Source organism: Haliotis asinina, chromosome 12, assembly GCF_037392515.1.
Source record: "Haliotis asinina isolate JCU_RB_2024 chromosome 12, JCU_Hal_asi_v2, whole genome shotgun sequence".
NCBI lineage: Eukaryota > Metazoa > Mollusca > Gastropoda > Lepetellida > Haliotidae > Haliotis > Haliotis asinina.
The window spans coordinates 13,817,782-13,839,112 of NC_090291.1; the positions used below are offsets into that span (position 1 = coordinate 13,817,782).

General features: G+C 39.2%; 2 protein-coding genes across 2 annotated transcripts in view; both read right to left on the reverse strand.

Moving 5' to 3' along the window:
- The window catches only part of LOC137259047 (DNA replication licensing factor mcm4-A-like), a 305,374-nt gene that overhangs the window by 236,015 nt on the left and 48,028 nt on the right, over window positions 1–21,331 (reverse strand). The gene's annotated exons all lie outside the window — the stretch shown is intronic.
- LOC137259011 (growth hormone secretagogue receptor type 1-like) lies at window positions 569–19,964 on the reverse strand. Its single transcript, XM_067796713.1, has 3 exons — window positions 19,813–19,964; window positions 5,819–6,155; window positions 569–2,848 (listed from the first exon to the last, which is right to left on the reverse strand). The coding sequence occupies exons 2-3, from the start codon at window positions 6,138–6,140 to the stop codon at window positions 1,983–1,985; spliced, it is 1,188 nt and encodes a 395-aa protein (XP_067652814.1). The 5' UTR covers window positions 6,141–6,155; window positions 19,813–19,964; the 3' UTR covers window positions 569–1,982.

Sequence of the window (21,331 nt, forward strand, 5' to 3'; positions counted from 1 at the left end):
GATGGATGGCATTTTACTACCCGACACTAAAGAACGATAAAACAGACTAGATGTCCACTTCCCAGTGTCGTGCCAGTTATGTACCGTGTTCCAAGGATATGATTGTTATCTTGTCATCGTTCATTCTTGTCAGTCGTAATTCATGTCATCATTAACAGGCGACCATACCATTATAACCACAATATCCACCTGGTTAGCAAGAAACGATACTTACATGATACATTACACCTCTGTACCATCTACCACTCTTCTGCCTATGAAATATTTGCTGACGAACCGAATTAACACGGGGTACGAAACGTAGCATCATAGAACAAAAAGGTATGACAAAGGACGCCAGTTCTTTAACACCTCCACTGGCTTGTAATGGTGTTTACTGCACAAGGTATTGATCCGAGCCGACAAATGTGTGAATGGATATTCTTCTGTGTCATACACCAGTCTGCGTAATCAACACCAAGCGAGTCTTAAAATCCAGTGGGTATTTCTTTCCGCAAGTTCTGTCTGCAACACCATGGAACTAATACCGTAGGGCGATCTCTCTTTCAAAAGCAAGACCCGACCGTCATGCGGTTTCAAGGACGGTTTTATTCACAGAAAATAAACAAGCTTTTATGCATTCACAGATTGTTTCCCTTGATATCGGTATGTGCAGGTATGTAGACGTGATTACGTCCGAAAAAAACAACAAATTACACATGGGCGGACAAAAACACTCTAATGTCCATTTTGTACATGAGTTTTCACCATATTGATGAAATGTTTTAATAATTTTACATTGATAAAAGCTTCCCAAAATATGCATTATTTCTCAAAATTGATTAATTATCTAAAGTCTCCACCCCTATCCTGTCTGTCTATTCCATCATTGCAATAAAGTACATCTGGAAGCCAGCAGATCTGATTTAACCAGTCTGCACACAGCCTTCACAGGCCCGTAGCAAGCCAATTGCTTCAGTCCGATAGGTTTGCGGAGACTGTTATTTAGATTGAGGGCTTGCCCAACCTTTTCAGCAACAATCATGTGTAAGCGAGGGCTTTTCACAAGCCCTACCTTAGATCCGTAATCAACTAGAATACACATAAATGTAAAGGGACTCTTTCAAGAAGATGTTTTGTACTTAATCGTTTCTCTTTGATCAGTGACTATCTTGATTTATTTCTGCAACAATTAATGGAGACAAAATACAGTAAAACATAGCCAATTTGTGACATGCAATAGAATGTGTCCATTGCGAACGAACTGCTGTTCACCTCCAAGCCGCCTGCTGTATATTTAATTTTAAATGAACTTATACCGAACTAAAACCTTTTTTGTCAATTTAGTTCGCTATAGTCCTAGTGCACCGAATGTTCAGAGATTGTACAAAACAAATAAACCTGATAGCATGTGCATCACAGGGCAAAGCATGTTGAAATGAAATTCACTGTTGGACGCATATGTTATGATTGAAACTACACCTGGAAAAAACCCACAAAATAAACATCACCACAATGCCTATACAACCTCACGCTCGTTTTTAACTCAGTCCACACAAACACGCAAAATGTATGATATCTTGGTTGAATTTGTTTCTACAAGAGGATGCTTTTACATGATGTCTAACCGTAATAACATGCCTGTAAGTCTCTACTTGAACATCCATGCTTGGCTGCAACAGCTGATGGCAGTCGTAATAGTTGGCTAATTTGAGGATGGTCAGATCGGAATAGCCCTGTGGGTATTTCGGGAATGCATACTATATGCTTTTGGTATTTGTCCATTTGTACATATTATCCAGCAGAAAATCATACAGGCCAACATCCAACATGATGCATACAATTTACATGCATAAACGTATTATTACTGACTGCATCTGCAAATGCCTTGATACATATGACATATATTTATACCATTTAAACAAAACTAAGTTAAACTGAATGAATCTTTGTTTGCAACTGTCAATACTGACAGGCTTGTACAAACTAAAGAAGAACGCCTTTCAGTTTAGCAGGTTTTCGTATAATACTAAAAAATCGTTCCTCTGGCTGCGATTTGTGTGAACGATGTATTCAATCTCCTCCTTAAGCACACTGCCAAACCTGGCTGAACCATTCTGAAATCTGGACCCTCTTCTTTGATGAAGTTCAGCCTGTTCACGCTTATCCATACGTGAGCCATTACGTCGACGGTCACAACAAACCCACAGTAAAGCACGTCGGAACTTCCTGGACACAAAATTATATACAAACGGGTTAATGGCGTGATTGGAATACAGAAGGATGCGCGGAAAATATAACACAGCCAGATATCCTTCCAACCCTAGGTTCCGTAGGGTCCCGCGGTCCTCAAACATTGTCCAAATGACTAGTGCTCGGTAAGGCGTATGGCAGATGAAGAACACAAGCACGACTGTTACAATGATTTGAATCATTTGTCTCTTCAGCTTGACAATCTCCTTGGGGTACGTCTCCAGCTTCTGCCGCTCTATCCTGTACAGAGATATCAGCTTGGTCCCTACCTTGCTGTACAGTGTGAGGATGAAGAGGAGGGGGATAACGAAGAAGAAGCTGGTGATGAGGACGATGTAGACTCTGTGCCATGTCTTGTGGATCGGGGTTCTGCAGACCGGAACTAGCGTGCCATCGACGAGGGGCAGGGTTTTGTACTCCGTTATAAAGAAGAATGGGATAGCGGAAGTGATGGAAACGGTCCACACACATATGAAGGTCTTCACTATAACGCTAGTTCTGGTCGATAGTTGCGTTTGTGTCCTACATGCAACTCTGAATCTCTCTATACTGATCGCTAGAATCGTGGATACTGACGCATGACTGACGACATTTTCCAGGAATGTGATGAAGTGACCTGCAACAGATGATGAAATAGTTGTAAATTCAGTGAACAAATTATTGAAGCAATTGATAACCACATTTTGACTAGACATTACACTTGTTGATTTTTCGTCGGCTTAGTGGATCATTCTGCATCTTACAATAATGAACGTGCAGGCTTACACTTGCATAAATGCGCAGAAACTTTATAATTAAAATAACCATTATTATTATCATTATTATATGTGTCGACAAAGTCAGCAACTGGTCCCGAACTGACTGCTGAAGGCGAATTCTATCGTGGACCTTCATGGGCTATTTACAGATATGAAAAACTGGATGATGTTATGGCATTCAGACATTCCAGTGTATGACATTACGGATATCGATATATACATTAATCACACAGATGTTTGTTAAAGTATGGTATTAAGTGTTGCACTGATCGCAAGACCACAGCAGTAAACGAGAATCGCTCTAGCTGCCGGGTCTATTGTTCGTTTGCAACCATAACTATGTAAATATACAGTACTTGAAACAATATGCACGCCGTTTCATCATTATGCGATTGTGTTTTGGAATTTGGAATTATTGACCAGAAAACAACGTAGATCTGTATAAAACTGCTTTCATCACAAACCAATTGCAAAAGCATTGTAAACGTGTTCCAAAAAATTCCCAAACTCCAGATGTATACTTTCTTTTGTACGTCGGTGTATAATCCTAATCATCATATCACTCAGCCAAAAAGGAAACGTGCTTTTCGAGATGAGCGTCTGCAGACCTATAATGAAGTCGGTGGTTTGATCGTCATGCGTGGTCATAGCAAATTACTCTAAAACCTGTCACCCTGTCTTGTGGTTGGCTTAATGAGAGAACATATGGACTCACCAACTGGAGGCATCTTATATCTAAGGTGTAGATGTTAACCAGGCGCGTAGCAAGTCAGTGTTTCGTGTAGGCCCGATAGGTTGCAAAGCTTTATATGTAAACAGTATCAGGGGCTGTCCAACCGTTTTAGCTATAAACATGTGTAAACCCAGGTTTTTTTTTTCTATAACTGCAGCTACGCCATGTTATCTTGCGACATGGTATCTCAATGGGTCGACACCATTGACTGTCAGCAGGAGACAACTTATAACGTTTACAAATATTTCTTTTAGAACCTTAAGTTTCCGAAAATGAGTATGTTTGTTTTGGTATGTGGCAAATGTGAAATGGCATGACGGTGATCTTCTGGTTTTAACTCACCACACTCTGGGAAACAGATGTCCCGAATGTTTATATACTAAGGCTGGTATGAAAATATTTAACAACCTTTTACAATTTGTAAGTGGCCGCATGGTTACATACTAAAAATGACCTATAGGATAATAAAACATAAAACAGCCCAACAGACATTCAAAGTTAACAGTCATTTGAAAAACAAATACTTGCGGGAATAAAAGAAGTTTAACTCTTCTTTATTTTAAAACGGGGCATTTGGTATAGGCGGTATGAATATGGTATTCAGAAAATAAAACATGGTTCAGATAAATGGATCAGATACACGGGAATTGAAAGAGAAGATAAATCCAAAACAGACATATTAATATTTTCCACCATTGATGTGTGATGATTTAAACGAGAGGGACGCGTAAATGCCTCGGGGTCAAGAAACTATTTAAACATGGCGTTGGCAAAAGATATCTGGATCCGTCTCCGCTTCGACGGTAATCAGACGGAGCTATAAAACATTTCATACCAGACAGCCAATTATCTCCTTGACCATACATCGTGTTTGTATGCAGACATCCAATCTAAAACTGGACTTTTGTTCCCTGAAATCGATTGCAGTTGTATGTTGTTTTCCGTGATTGAGGAAGAGGACGTGTGTGGGTGGATGAGATAGCGATACAGATAGCCCCAGGATCTAATTCCAGACCAGGAGCTCCCGCTCGGTGGTTTAAGCCCAATGGCCTTGGCTATTATGTGTGCATCAAATGAAAACGTCTTGTAGTCTTCTGTAGCATCTCTTGGGGCATTCCTTCAAAGACGCATGAGACTTTGAGCCCTCACTTGCTTCTCTGGGTGGAGTTATACGGAAGAGCAGGTTCGTAAATTATCCACTACTGGGGGAAGAAGAGTTATGTAGGCGTGTGTGGTCCTGTGCTTAGAGCTCAGGTCACACATCCGTTGAAGTTATGCAACATCAAGCTCGGAGAGTCGCAGATGGGTGGACGTTTTTGATACCTTGACTCCTGAGAGTTCAGTACTGCTCCACAACAAGCACATATGATACATGTCGTCTCACCTCGGGCAAGGGAGTTTGCTCAAAATTGCCTCTGTTCACCCAGCAGAATGGGTACCCGATGAAATAAGTCGTGGGACTATTAACCGTCTGGCGCCTAACAAGCATCTCGGATTATATTTTATTCAGGGTAATAATGATCAGATTGTGCGCTTTGAGCAGGATATCTAGCCTTGAATAGGCGTATGGTAATTATTCTCATTATGTGTCTATTAATATGTTAAAAGTAACAACTGAAATATACAATAAATAGCACCTGCGCAAATAAACATCAGGATAGAGTGTTCATATGGGTGATAACCAGACTGATGGTTTCGGAAGCTGCATGCCAATATGAAATGACTAGCTAATGTTAACAATGGAGTGAACTAGGAGCTTTTCTTACAATTTGAACATCAGCAAGATGTTCAATTCATTGTTATGCATCACGCGGTTCATATATTCATAACAACTTTTAAAGAAAAGAAAACGGTATATCTCCAAATGGCACCACACACTATATATCGCCTAAATGACTCTTTTAGAAACCGACATACTGTCTTAAAGTAATAAAAGCACTACATACATACTAAAAAGTCTCATAAAACTAAGCGTTCATGTATATATCGTCTATTTAAAAACTTGACCACAGGCCAGAGTTTAAGTTTCAGTTGTGTTCACTATATTTAGAACCGCACTATTTATCTCCAAATGAATTGACTAGTCCCTACTTACACATGGATTTGCCGAGGTACCACACTTCACGCGCGTAGATGTCCACCACTGCCGTTGGTCCGGTAATAAGGAGGACAAACAGGTCAGCAAGACACAGGTTCAAGAACAGGAAGTTAATGAAAGTTCTCATGGAGCGACATTGCAGAACGACCGAGATGACGGCGAAGTTGCCGCAAAGACCAACCACGAAGACGACGACGTAGAGGGCCGTAGCTGTGCCGAGAAGGTAGGCTGGAGGATGGGGCACAGAGGGGTGATTTTTTGCGGGGGCATCCGTGGTATTTGGGAACTCACTTGTCCAGAAAGACGTGTTTTCGCCCATGGTCTTGTCTCGTCACTGCAGAAGAAATAACAAGTGTAGTACAATGTCAGTATGTTACCAGACATCCAGATCATGAGTATATCAATGTACATGTCATATGCATTAAGCAAATAATTCAATTTTGTGTAAACAGGACATCTACAGTGGGCTGTGATAAATAGTTTGTAACTTCCACTATGAATCACGTACATTTTGCATGGAATAAGTTGTTCACTCAAAGTGGCACATGAAACCACGTGGGTTAACAAAAAACATTACATACATTTTGTGTAAGGTCAACGTACCAAGGCCAAAACATACTACTATTTTTCGATATTTTTACTTACCTATTACATGTAAAAAGTAACGTTACCACGGACGGAACATTAAAAAAAGACTGGCCTGTTGTTAAATCGGTTCTGCAGTAGTTTACAGTCATGACCTATGAGAAGCAGACCCTCATCATCATAAAACTTGAGGTACTTGCGTCAAGACATTCCATAGTGCATTTGCAGTGTTTATGCAGCGCCAAACACTAGCATGTCAGTCATGACCAAAGGAAATCGATTTTCCACCGATCAGTAACCCCTACCAATTACGTCAAATTCCAGTGACATCGAGCATGACAACAAGCTGATCGTGCTGCTCCATGCTCAGGACATAATAACGGACATCCTGTCTAATACATATGAGCAATTGTTGTGGTGCGGACGTTACAGTACATGTATTTTATTTGGGTTCTTGAGTAGTCAAGCATTTTCGAGGATTACCTAGAAACGTGTCTTATTCGAAATTCTGGAGGGCACCCCATACAGAACAGCAAAGGAAACACGAGTTTCGAACCAACGAAATCTCATAAAAGTAACCGTTCATGTGTAGGTCTTCTATTTGACACACAGTTGCTTTTCTTTTGTTGTTCAGTATATAGGGCAGACACGCATCTTTCACTTCAAACTACATAACGAACAGCGGTGGGGGGTATGACTGTTTATTTCAGTTTTGGTATTCAACGTAGGCCTATCCTGGACATTTGACTTTTGTTGCAGGCTGACTAGTATTGTACATTACGTCATTGTTATACGATACCGCGATTGCCACTGTAAGATTGTTTCATACTGTCATTTCAAGCATGTCTTTGTCATATTTTTGCATTAATACTTTGCAATTTTATTAATTATATAAATATGTAAATATTTCTTTGTAATGGTTTGGTTTCACATTGTACCAGTGAAGGTCCCGGGTAGAATAGGCCTTCAGCAACCCATGCTTGCCATAAAAGGCGACTATTCTATTCGTAAGAGGCGACTAACGGAATCGGGTGGTCAGGCTTGCTGACTTGGTTGCCATATGTCATCGGTTCCCAATTGCGCAGATCGATGCTCATGTTATTGATCACTGGATTATCTGGTCCAGACTCGATTATTTACAGACCGCCTCCATATAGCTGTAATATTGCTGAGTGCGACGTAAAACTAAACTCACTCACTTTGGTTTCACATTGCATTATTTACGGAAATAATAAGCAATCAACGCAAACAACTCTATCAGTCATAGGAAAGCAAAGAACCTTTCTCTTGCCCCTTGTACAAAGGATTTACGACTGGGAATCTCTGTAAGCTGCCACGAACGTGATTAAAGTTATTGACCTGGTCAGACCAAATAACATCAAAATGCTTATCCTGAGCGAAAACGAAGCTCTCCTGTTTTTAAGGTAATTGGTCTTCGCTGAATATATAATCCTCATTTCAGATAAACGCATGCTTGATGTTCTTGAGACTCTTCTACATGGCTTGAAAAGTGTTGCATGGGAGTTTATTACCCAGTTCATCGAACGTTTTGCAAAGGCCAATTACCCCATTTGCCCCAAAGCAGTGCCTTCGTAAAATAGATTTAATGACTTCCAAATGAAAACGGTTTCTCAACTTCCCCAGAAACTGATTACCGCAAATATCATCTGCCAAGCGTTGTGGATATTAATTCGATCAAGGACACTAAAAATATTTTGCAGCACTTATATGAAAGAGAGCCTATTCGCTTTTCCTCAACACTGGAGTTATTTGCAGCTGTCGTTTATGTGCAACGTTAAACACGTTTCATTTACAAGGTGAAATACTGAGGTCTCTTTGACATGGCACACCGACTAGTTCCTTAAATCTGGGGCGGTACTCACACTTCGCTCTGACATGAAGGACTGTACGTAAATCATATTGGGAAAGGTTGGTTTTAGAATCACGCTGACATTGTCCTCAGTGAAGGGACTAGAAACATGAAACCCAGATCAAGTAAACATTTAAAACTCCCAATTATCTTGTATTTTGCGCTGTGCATTTATGAACGGAAGTCAATTAACAAACTGTTGACAGTCACATCATCGATAAATTGCTGTCAGAGACCCAACAACTGCAATCCATCGATAGCTCGATGCAAAGTTAATGACCTAGAAATGACATTGCTTAAATAAACCTACCCTTATATGTTGGAGAGATGCCTCAACAAAACTGTTTTCTTCTGCATAATCAGGTCATGTCTTTGTGGTTAATTCTACATCAAAAGATAATTCATATATTGTCGTACAAAACTGGGAACGCCAGTGGTTCAGAGCTTTTGTAACCTGATGTATACTTGTGTAATGGTAGTCTTCCAACATTTGGGGTTATTTTGTGCTTATTTTCACAATTATCACTCGTTTAATTACATAAAACATATGTATGTTTCTACCTCACTGTTTACACATGTTGTACTGTTGGCCTCATGGCCATCTATACGTACTAAAGAATCCAATAACACATATTTGCATCTTAATGTCAGGCCATTAAGTGTCTACCCTGTTATTTTCTTTTCTGTATTATGTTCCTGATCCTACTGTAAATGCCATACAGTGTCGTTGATACATGAAAACAGCTTTGTTGGAATTGTCTTTCACGTCACTGTAACTCGGTATAACAACTTGTTAGTTGCAGTAGGAGGTTGAAACCTAAAATTATTGTTCTCCTGAGAGGGTATAATAAGTCCCAAAACATTCGAAGTCAAATTTAATCTTCCACACCTTTAGCTGTAGTATTATTGTCATTTTAATTTGTGGCTTGCATACAATCGCCAACGGCTGAAGGGATGGTGTAAATCAAGCTAGGGACCACGCAGGTAGCAGCAGCATTGCAAGTCCCCATGGTCCCTTGTATGGTGATCTACATTCAGCTGGCGGTGATCAGTAGCCAGTTTTTACGTGGTATTGTCTAACATAGATTTCCGCTTTTTAAAGCTAGTTTTAACACTTTTTGTGATACTCTAGTTATTTTACAGTCCGTCGATGACTGGTTCTTTAATTACTGGTATTTATGTGTATCTACAACATTTCCCGTCACTATATGGCTGCAATATTGCCGATGTGACGTTAGATATTAACTCACTCACTCACTCTTTCACTCACGTCACCGAGAAGCTAGTTTGATATTCATAAAACGATACAATAACTCAGTAATAAGTATGTCATTATTCTATGCAAAATCTATGGAAAATCTTACACTTTCATAAGACATGCTGGCCTCTTCCGATGACGTACGTGTTGATATGCAAGGTCCAGTTTTAAATTGCTTTTAAACTCATTGCAATTCGTAAAAGGCGACCAAACGTCTACTTCAGGGCACATACCTTGTCTTGCCCTCCAAAAAGTGCGGGATAGATCCCCAGTAAATCCCTTAAAAAAATTACAAGTTCCGATAATATTTTACAGTGGAACTGCCGAGGACTGAAGACTAATTTACACGATTTACGGCTATTAGTCCAAGACTTACACCTTCAGCGATTTATCTCCAGGAGATATATTTAAAACAGATACATTTGACCTTCGTCATGTTAATATTGATCACCTAAGGATGATAGGGCTACTGGAGGATCTTCCATCCTAATCAAATAGGACGTTATCCATAGCCATGCTTCACTTATTACTAATCTGCAGGCCGTAGAATTACTATACAGGTGGCATTTTCACTTTGCTCTCGCTATCTCTCCGTCTTCAACGTTTCACAAAACCGACCTTCAATCTCCCAAAACCATGCATTATCATGGGAGAAATGGCCATAATCTGGGGTGGTGCAAATACAAATGCTGAAGGCAAACTACTGGAGGTGTTTTATTCAGATAATGTTTTATGTATTTGGAATGATGGTTCCCACACAACCTGCTACAGGAACTTATTATGCTCTCGACTTGTCACACACAAATTCAGAGTTGCTAAATGAATTGGAATGGTCAGTCGACGGTGACCTCTGTGGAAGTGACCATATTCCTTCCTACTGTACTAAAACCGTTAATTACATCGATCATCAATGCGGAATTTTGGAAATGCTAACTGGGCTTTATATGAAAATCTGTGTGCTGCAAACTTAAACCTGAACATTTTGCTGGTGCTTTCTAATGTTTTTTTTCTGATGAACTGAATTCCATTGCTGATGAGTGTATACTAAAGTCCTCTGCAGTGTCACATATCAGGAAATTATGGTTGAACGATGAATGCAAACAAGCTAGGGAGGGCAAGAAAAAAAGCAGAACATTGTTTATATAGTAATACTTTAAATAAAATAAAAACTAATTTTAGATGCAGACCTTTAAATAGAATAGACTAATAGTATGGAAAATGGTCCAGAAACTTAAAGGTAAAGGTACTAAATTTTGTGCCCATCACCTTAAACGTTGAGATTAATTATGTACAGATAAATCATATATTGCGAATAACCTGGATGAAGCTCTCGCTAAACACTCTTCCTCTTCTAATTATGTGCCTACATTCCAACAATATCAAAACCAAGAAGAAAGAAAGTTATTAACTCCTGAAGCACTTACAACAATCCTGTTTAGAGACATTTTTTATGATAGTTGGACGTCAGGGAAATTTCCTTCTTAATGGTGTGAGGTTATAGTAGTGCCAATACCAAAACCTGGACGTGATCATACGGATCTGTAGAAATTATAGACCAGTTTCACTAACTAGCTGTGTTTGCAAAAGCACGGAAAGCGTGATAAATAATCAACTTGTTTGGTACTTGCAAACAAATAACCTCACAATAGATATACAATGTGGTTTCCGTAAAAACAGAAGTACTGTCGATTGTCTTGTGCTCTAATTAATAAACAACATGTTGTGTTTAACGTTTTTGATAAAGAAAAGGGATATAACACTACTTGGAAATATGACATTTTAAAAGGCCTTGGATTGAGAGGCCGTTTGCCCCAATTTAACTCAACGTTTTAAATGACTGACAATTACAGGTGGGATCTACTCTGTCTGACCATTACACTTAATATTTCCCGTTATTAGAAGTTGTTTCTAATTCAAAACGCGGTGGGGACCAAACTATCCCCTTAACTTATACAGATCTCTGTTGCAATCTAAACTTAATTATCATTCCATTGCATGTGGTGGAGCTTGTCAAAGCAACATAAAACTACTTGATTCTGTGTACCACCAAGACCTGGGACTTTGTCGTGGTTCTTTTAGTACTTCTCCTTTTGACGGTCTTTACGTCAAGGCAGCTGAGCTTTCCCTCAACTAACGCGGTATAAACTATCTTTACAATTAACAAAAGAGTCTAATCATGCAACAACAACGTTATCAATTAAGAAATACATATAGCATTTACAAATCCTTATTTACAGATGGGTCTAAGGATGGTGGCTTATTAGCTTGTGCCGTTGTCGTTGGATCTAGACCACTCTCTTTTAGGTTACCGGATAACAGTTCAATTTTAACAGCTGAAGCAAACGCTATATTAGCAGCTCTTAAATATATTCAAACACACACTAAACATAGAAAAAATATATACTCTATTCACACTCTCTTTCTTTCCTTGAGACGATTAAACATTTATCTTGAAAACATCCACTTTGTATAGAAATTATTGAATTGTATAAACATCTTGCCAATGGACAATACAACATCGTCCTCTGTTGGATATTCGGCCACGTTGGCATTTCCGAGAACACAATGGCTTATGTTGCTGCCAAGGCAGCACTCAACAAATCTGTGACACCACTTCTTATTCCATACACTGATCATAAAGCTTCCATTAGATCTTGTCCGTGATCTAATGCAAAAGAAGTGGGACACTCAAGTGGCTATCAATAAATTACATGAAATAAAGCCCTATGTTTGTTTGAAGAGGTCATTATACGACGATGTCGTATTGGCCACACCAGATATACACATGAATACCTTTTGAAAGGTGAGAATCCTCCGTTCTGCATGTCTTGCTTGACTGTGCTGAATATTCCATAACAAGGGATAAATACTTTAAATCTCGAACCATGACGGATCATTTTGATCATGTTAATACATTTATCGTGGTGAATATTGATATAAACTTTTCTCGTCAGGATATGGCTGCAATATTGCCGATGTGACGTTAAATTCTAACTCACTCTCTAATAATTCTGATGTAATAATTGCCTTTTTGAAAGAATTGTTGACTGATTTGTAAATAAATAAATAAATATTATATGATTAGACGTTTGAATTGGTAACGCAGATTGTTGGTGGCTGTATCGTTGAAGGGAGTTAAAGTACTGTAAAATTATTGTCCTCTTGAGCGGGTATGTAAGTCCCAAAACACTCAAAAAGATTTTATTCTTACCACTGTTTTCACGTAGCATATGTGTATTTTAATGTATGTCCAAATGTGTGTAAATTGGTAACAGCTGAAGGGATGATGTAAATCCAGCTAGGGTCCATGCAGGAAGCAATTGTACTGTAAGTACCCATGGTATGGTAAATTACCTTCAATTATTGGCAATCTATAGCCCTCGTTCTATATTGTATTATCTGCCTTAATTTCTAGAATGTTTTACTTTTCCATGCTGATGTTGTATCCACATCTGTGATACCCTAGTATTTTAACTGTCCATCGAGACAGTTTTTCGTTCTTCAGAATGTTTTCATTTTCTCATATATATATTTTTTGTTACGATATAGGTGAGATACTGCCGATGTGACTTTAAAAAATAACTCACTCACTCACTCACAATAGGACCCGTCAAGGTCCGGGGTAGAATAGGCCTTCAGCTTGCCATAAAAGGCGACTATGCTTGTCGGGATCACGTGGTCAGACTCGCTGACTTGGTTGACACATGTCATTGGTTCCCAATCTCACAGATCGATTGTCCTGCTGTTGATCACTGGATTGTCTGATCCAGAATCGATTACTGACAGACCGCCGCCATATAGCTGGAACATTGCTGAGTGCGGTGTACAACTAAACTCACTTACTCATTAGTATAGAGGATTTTTATTGGGTCCAAAATGCAAAACAGAAGGAAACAACATGTGATAAAGGCAAGCATTCCATGATGGCATGATGGCATTCCATGATGGCATGATGGCATTTTGATACTACAGGATTCGTTCATTCCTATTGAGTCCTTCACACCGGCGTCGTCGGTTACACACAAGCAGATCAGTGTGGTTTCTCCGGTTGACACTATATCGGTCCTATGTACGGTTATTGCAGTTCCTATTTGTCTTGAAGAATGGACAACCACAGACAGAGTGTCCTCACAGATATATCAGATCCGCGGAAGAGGGAGATGGTTTTCCTGTGTAAGTTTCTGCTATATGTGATGACATTTTGTGTCATTTGGTGGATCCTTGAGTGTCGTTTATGAACATTTTCCTACGTTATCTGGACAGGGTGCGAGTACTTACTTGAAAAGTAGAGTGTGTGTAGGTGTCCTCTTGCTGTTATGAGAAGGACGTCGTCTAGTCGTCTAGACACATCGGAGCATGGAGAACAGGAAGCTTATAAGTGCTATTACTCAACAACATAGATGACAGACACGTCTTCGGCGACCGCGACGATGAGTGCCGTGGTCGTGCTGATGAGGTAGGTGGGCGGATGTAGCAGAGAAGAAAAGTGCTCAACGGCCTGAGCAAAATATGTACCTCAGTACTTTGAATTATGCATTGACCCCATTCCATCACTCACAGCAAAACCAATAGCATACAATAATGTATCACACAGCTATTGGATTTCCCCTATAGCAAACATTTAAACAGATTGGTTTCAGTTCGGACACGTCTCCGGGACTAGTTGTCCATTACCGTCCAGGTTCAACATTACAAACACATGTATTATCACGGATATGAATTGCTGTAGCGTGTAGTGGCGGCTATCGGTAACAGGTTAAGTGACAATGATGCCATCTGTATTTTATACAGTAGAATACACAGATATAACGAACTGACGACTAAAGCGAACTTTTTTAAACCTCCCGAATAAACCTCTGTGTATTATCATATAGAAAAGTCGTGAATAACGAATACTCTGTAACGAACTTAATGGCTATTGGGAACTGATTTGCAATGCCTGGGGAGTCCCAGGTAACACTAATTAACAGTGTGAATAACAAACTGAGCGAACTCAATCAGTGTCACTGCCCACATCTTTGCTAAATCATCACACGGTGAAAGTTCGTCAGTCAATCATGACCTCGTCAGTGATTGGTCAACATCACCGTGATTTTGTGAAGGCCGTTTCCGATCAGCGCGACGGAATGTCCCAAGTTGATTCGGAATATGATGATGACGAAACGAACAGTGATGAAACCAGGCCCCTCCTTCGTTTTCTGATGCCAATATGGCGCTTTTCTTTACTGGATTTTCTTGCCGATTTGAATGAGGCTGTCTTGTGTTTATCATTTCCATCCCCACCCACGAAGAGAACGCGTACTTGCGACCATAAGTACATACGATAAAACTTAATATAAATCAAAAATGGTTTTCACTACTATGTAACTACATTTTGATGAAATATACATATTTACTTCAATTAATGGTCGTTATTAAATGTTATTAAATGTCGTCTGTGTTATTTTGGTTTTGAAATGCGGAAATATATGTGCAAAAAGATCCAGATAACGTCTTGTATGGATGAGTAAGAGTAAAATTAAAAGGGGCGGTACTGAGTTCACTCCGACAGTTTACACGACAAGGTACGTGCTAAGATCACACTTACATGACTCTTAGTATGATACTCACATATGTAGAAAGGTCGGTACGTATATCATGTCGCCATTGCATACACAAAGGTGATCTAGTGGGACCATGCTGATATGGTACAAGACCAGAATTACTTCACAACTTAAATGACGACTTCACAATAACCCAAAGTAAACACATTGATATGAAGCAACGTGATACGTTGTAGAACAATGTTTCACCTGTTATACATATTTATGGGGACAGTGACGGCAGTGGTGTGCTTTATTTAGACTTGTGCTGCAAACACACAGGCATCTGGTCTTAGAGTTGAACAAATAAGAATCATCTGGAAAGCTTATCTAGCATCATCTGCACTGGGGACTATTGTGGAAATATCTATGAAGAGTATCTTAAGACAGGTTGGAAAAACCTAGAATCTTAAATGAAATAGGAATGTAAATTTGGAACTTAAGTGACAGGGGAATGATACAAATTTGGAACTTAAGGAAACGAAAAGTGATTCTCTGTATGAATGATTAATTGATTTTGTCCACGCCAGTTAATATAAGGGGAGCGAACTGTTTGTTACCTCACATCTCACATTACGTCTCAAGTCAACAGAAGACCAAAATGGTGTGTTATGATTATGCAAAGTTATGTCTAGTTTCCAGTCGGGTTATATGTTAATGAGAAATGGACATAACATCACTGTCTTTATTCGTCAGTACACTTTCGTTACTTGTCCTTCCCCTTAGCTGTTTACGATTACTTCACGGCAGCCACATGATATCAGAATTCGGATGGGTAAGTCAGTCTGGGGACAGTAGAATATACTTTGACATCACTCGTTTGAACACAAAATGACCGTTGTGTTCAATGTGTTGGAGATGAATGAAACTGAAAATACCATTTCCATAATTATAAACAAACGTCTATTTTATGATTCCGACAATATCATAAGCATGTGTTAAAAATCACTATCAGTATGTGAAATTGAATATGATTTGAGTGTAAAATCTATGTTCATATATCAATAGATCAATATACATTTATACCGACCTTGTAAAGCATTCCATTTATTGCCATCCTGTTTTTGTCGGAGATGGTCGTCGCCTTCTACGGATGTTGCTTTTGGCAATCTGTGGTCTTATTTTAATAATAGAGCGCTTGGCATGCTTACACCTTCTGCTAATACCTGCTGGCAATTTAGTGATCTATTAATGTAATTGTTTCCGATAGAGAACGTATATATCACATGGAAAATGCTATAACTCATCGAGAAATGTTTTCCTCTCTGGGTTGCTCTACACATTTAAAGGATTACCCTTGCATTGAAGGTGCCATTTGAAGAAATATCCATCACAAAGTTTTCAATGTGTTTGTGCAGCCATTTCGTAGTGAAAATTCAGCTGGTGACCTTGTCATGCAAAACACATCACACCACAAATCCCCTACATCTCTAAGTACTATGATATGAAATGGAACAAAAATGACATTATTTAAGTATATGAGTGAGTGAGTGAGTTAATATTTAACGTGACATGGGCAATATTTCAGCAATATCGTGAAGAGAACTTTTAACAATGAAATGGATTATATGTGTATTATAACAACCTGTCGACGAAGGACAGTAAAACAACTAGAATATCACAATTAGCATGACAACTAGCATGGAAAGTTGAAACTACTATCACTATTTGGAAAATACGATATAAAACACAGGCTATAGATCGCCAACAACTGAAGTTATTTAAGTAAACTTACCCTCAAAAGGCGTATGGTTTGGAGAGATGCTTTGAATTTCAACTCAGACAGAACTCGGACTCAACAGATCATTCCTGACATAACAGAACATTCCTGCTCATGTGTTCCCGTGTTAAAACCGTTTTACTAACCTGTCCTCACCGATACCACAACAACATGGTAACAGCGGGATATTGATCAAAGTGGGCATTATGATCCAACCAAGGACTCATTCATCTGTATGTACTATTGTCATGGCAACATAAACCGACAACAGATCAATCAGTCTGCGGTCAGTTACTTTCTTCTGTAGTATCAAGTAAACGTCTCATTGTCACTAATTCTACATCAGGTAGTAATTAATATGTTTTCGTACAAAACTGGAAACGTCATTGCTTCAGAGCATTTGTAATCGGATGTATGTTTGTGTAATGATAGTTTTCCAGCTGTTGGGGGCCATTTTGTGATTAATATTGTTTTTACTATTATCATCGTCTTGATAATTGCTCCATGACATAACACACGTCTGACTCCTCCTCTGGTGTGTTGATTTCATGGACGGCAGAATGGTGGTAAAAACAATTCACCATATTATCAAGTCATTAAAGGCTAAGTTGCAAACCTCACCGCCCCCTTCCCCCTTCAAAATCCCCAAAGAAACAGAACAAACAAATAAAAAACGTAGATTTCCAATTAGTCTCCCATTGACTACTCTTCAGCAGGGAAGATGTTATCTGTCCATGACAGACAAGATTGTCACGATGTCTTTTAGCGGCATTTAGAAACTGTTACAGATGACCATGATCGTTTATGGATAAATGTTTTTTTAATCAATTACACAAAACGTTTCGGGGTCATTTCCGATCCATTTATGAGGTGATCTTGTCAAGGTTGCAAAGGTTATGGATACCTGGAAAGTGTCTGGCGATGTCAAAGGTTAACCTTGGAATTTACTACCACAATAATCATGTGTCTTGTAGTTAATGTCCTGACAACCTTTTCACTGCGTATTTGATGACTAAAGAGCTCGAGATTGCTTTGATTAGCATAGAAGAAAAGTCAAGTTTTACTTATTTTCTGAGGTAAAATCTTTTACATGGTGATGTAAGCATCAAGTAAGCGGACAGTCATGTACATCCTGGGGTCAGGAAGGGGATCAGTTTCAAAGCCTGGCGGAAATGTGAAACCCCGATACGATCGCAATTCTCAAAATCTCAAAATGTATGTTATGTCAGCATTTATACGCTTCATCGTGTGCAAACCTATTTCTTTACACTATGGCATATTTTCAAAATGTATGTTATGTCGGCTATCGCCATCTATAAGTTTCACCGTGTGCAAACATACTTATTTACACTGTAACTTAAGTTCACCATGAAGCGGTATTTCAATTGTGTGATATGTCATTGAATGCATTTGGATAGTGTCTTACGTTGCATTGAAAGACAGCTTTGACAAGACAGGGAAGCCATACGCCCTCTGTGTATAGGTTTTAACGCCGGCCTATAAAAAGCTACCTTGCTATGTTTATCCTACTCTAAATGTCATGGTGTCGTTGACACAAAATGAGAAGCAGTTCTATGCAAAAACACCGCCCATACCATTGTATATAGGAAGATCGGGCTCTCTGACTGGATGCTATGTGTAAATTTAGATCGATTGGTACTCATAATGTCAGTCACTGGATTGTCTGAGTCAGACGTGCACATTTACACAGTTATAATGCAACACCAACGTACAATCATATTACGAAATGAACCATGTGAATTTATCTCTTCATGGCTGTGGTAAGTAAGTCACAAAACCTTCAAGTGAAATTTAATCTTCCACACTTTTAGCTGTAGTCTTATCTTCATATTAACTTATGGCTAAACTTGCATACAGTCGCCAACAGCTGAAGGGATGGTGTAAATCCAGCTAGGGTCCATGCAGGTAGCAGAAGCGCTGTTAGTCCTCATGACCCCTAGTATGGTGATCTACCTTCAGATGGTGGTGATCAATAGCCCAAGTTTACGTGGTATTTCCTAACATTATATTTCTGCTTTTAAAAATACATTCAAGCTAGTTCTAACTCTCTTTGGGATACTCTAGCTATTTTACAGTCCGTCGATGACTGGTTCTTGAAATACTTGTGTTTATTGTGGTAAAGGGAAAGATGATTACATGTCTTTCCAAATATCATGAAATAATCTTTGTTGGAAGCCTACTTCTGTGGCAGCATTTAGACGGTCGCTGATTGATGTGTGCCAATCAAAGACCCATCTTTATATCAATCTTTGGTGTTCCAGTACTGCATCATTATTGTTAAGTTATTTTAATCCTGGCTTCACTTTCTGTTTTCCTCTCACATAAATTCACGCTGCTATAACAGAGCTACTTTTCCAAGCCGTTCGCACACTCAAACCCCTCACAATTAATATGGACGTTACACGCATGTAATGTTATGTGGACCAACCGTTAAACGTTTGACTGCAATGGGTGTATGTCAGAGACTGTTTGCAATCACTGCTATACAACGCGAATTTGTGTCACGGACACGGGAAGATTAATGATACTTGATTGTTTTTCATTTTTATCTGAACATGAATAAACAGTCCTTTATGTCTTTAAACACCAGTCACCTAATGCAACGTTTCTTGTTTCGAAAAAGTTTGCGTTGCAATGAAAAGCCAACACATCCTTTCTCAACGAGTTTCTCCATTTTCATATATGTCTACTAAAGGTGGCTGTCTTCTGGACAACAAAGGTGTCAAGTTGTCAGTTTTCTTCATGACTACACTGTAACCCGAGCGAATTATTATCTTACATAGAAATATAAAATAAAAGCAAGCAACAGGTGATGAAGGCGAAACAAACAAAGCTGAAGAAGATGGAAAGTAAATATCTGCTGTATTAGTTTAAATTTTGATATTTGTTTGTGAGTCCTTGAACGTGGTCTGTTATAATTTTCCGTGGCTATCTGATCAGAATGCGAGTACTTACATAGAGCGTAAGGTGTGTGTAGGCGTCACAATATCACATCCATCAGACGTACACGCCTACATCGTCGATGACGTTGAGGACGTGGTCGTACTGATGAGGTAGGCCAGAGGGTGTGGCACAGAAGGCAAGAGCTCACACTGCCTGTGTAAAATGTGTACCGCAGTACTTTGAAATATGCATTGGCCTCTACCATCTCTCACAGCAAAACCAATAATATGATATAATCTGTCACAGAGCAATTGGATTTCACTACAATAACCCTTTAAATGGATTGGTTTCAGTTCGAATACGTCTCCAGGGACTGCTTGTCCATTACCGTCAAGGTTGTAACATGCGAACATTACAAACACGTGTATTATCACCGGATGTGAATTGCTGTAGCGTGTAGTATCGGCTATCGGTAACAGGTGCGGTGGTAATGAGGTCAGCTGCATTTTATAGTGTGTATCTCATCCCCATCCCCATCCCCATCCCCATCCCCATCCCCAAGACTTGCAACCAAACAAAAAGCAAATGAAACAGATATGACAAATGACATGACAGATATCGATCTAAGCAGCTGGTAAATGTGACTCCGAATCTGTCAACCTCAGCTCGTCATTTTGTCGTCTGCACCTGGAGACCGCGTCCCATCCGGAATGTCCCTGGTAGGGTTGTAGTCAGACTGATTGTCACTTTAAATATCTATATGTCACTGATACTACCGAGCTTATGTGTAATTGTTTGAGATAGGTGACACATATTGATTCACCTGCAACAGTTCTATCGCCGTGATTGTTGGCTACACCCACTCTGCAGCATTGGTGGAGAAATGAGAGCTTTCATATCAGACCCATGATCATGAGAGCCAACAGCAAGGGTGAGTCATATGTCATAGCCTGTAGTGTGAACTCAAATAAGCTGGGGTATCATGCTGATACTACTGACTCTGAAACACAAGCCAGAAGATTTAGACTCTATTAACAATGTTCACTTTTTAGCTCTTTTGCAAGCGATGAGGATGAAACCAATAAAAATGAAATAGCAAAGGCTATGAAATATAATAAGATCCGACGTTCGGATATGTCCATGACGTCTTTGATACAGATCATTTATCATGTATCATCAATAGGTGTAGTAACTTGTGCTCCAAAACGAAACTGAGGTGTCAGATTTCTGGAAAATTGATGCTCATTATCCGCCTCCTAAATACTTTGTACACAATTATAGTTCATGCATTGCAAATCGACTCAAAAGACATTAGACACACCGGTGTATTCTGATCATATAGGACTTAAATCTGGCAGATGCATCAATGATAATGCAGATGCGTCAGTGATAATGTCAGGTTAATGTATGACATCATATATGAATGGAAAAAGAAAATACAGGATTTCTGATTCTGATTGCCGCGGAGAAAGCTTTTGACTCGGTCTCTAAAGATTATGTCTGAAAAGCGGTCCGGGCATTTGACTTTGGACACAATATTATATAAAGTATAAATATATCTGAACCTTTATGGTTGTATCATTAGTTCAGA

Coding starts and splice junctions, on each gene's coding strand:
- LOC137259011 (XM_067796713.1), bottom strand. CDS start 6,140: ATGGGCGAAAACACGTCTTTCTGGACAAGTGAGTTCCCAAATACCACG. Junction 2,849..5,818: donor GTACCTCGGCAAATCCATGT/GTAAGTAGGGAC, acceptor CATCTGTTGCAG/GTCACTTCATCACATTCCTG.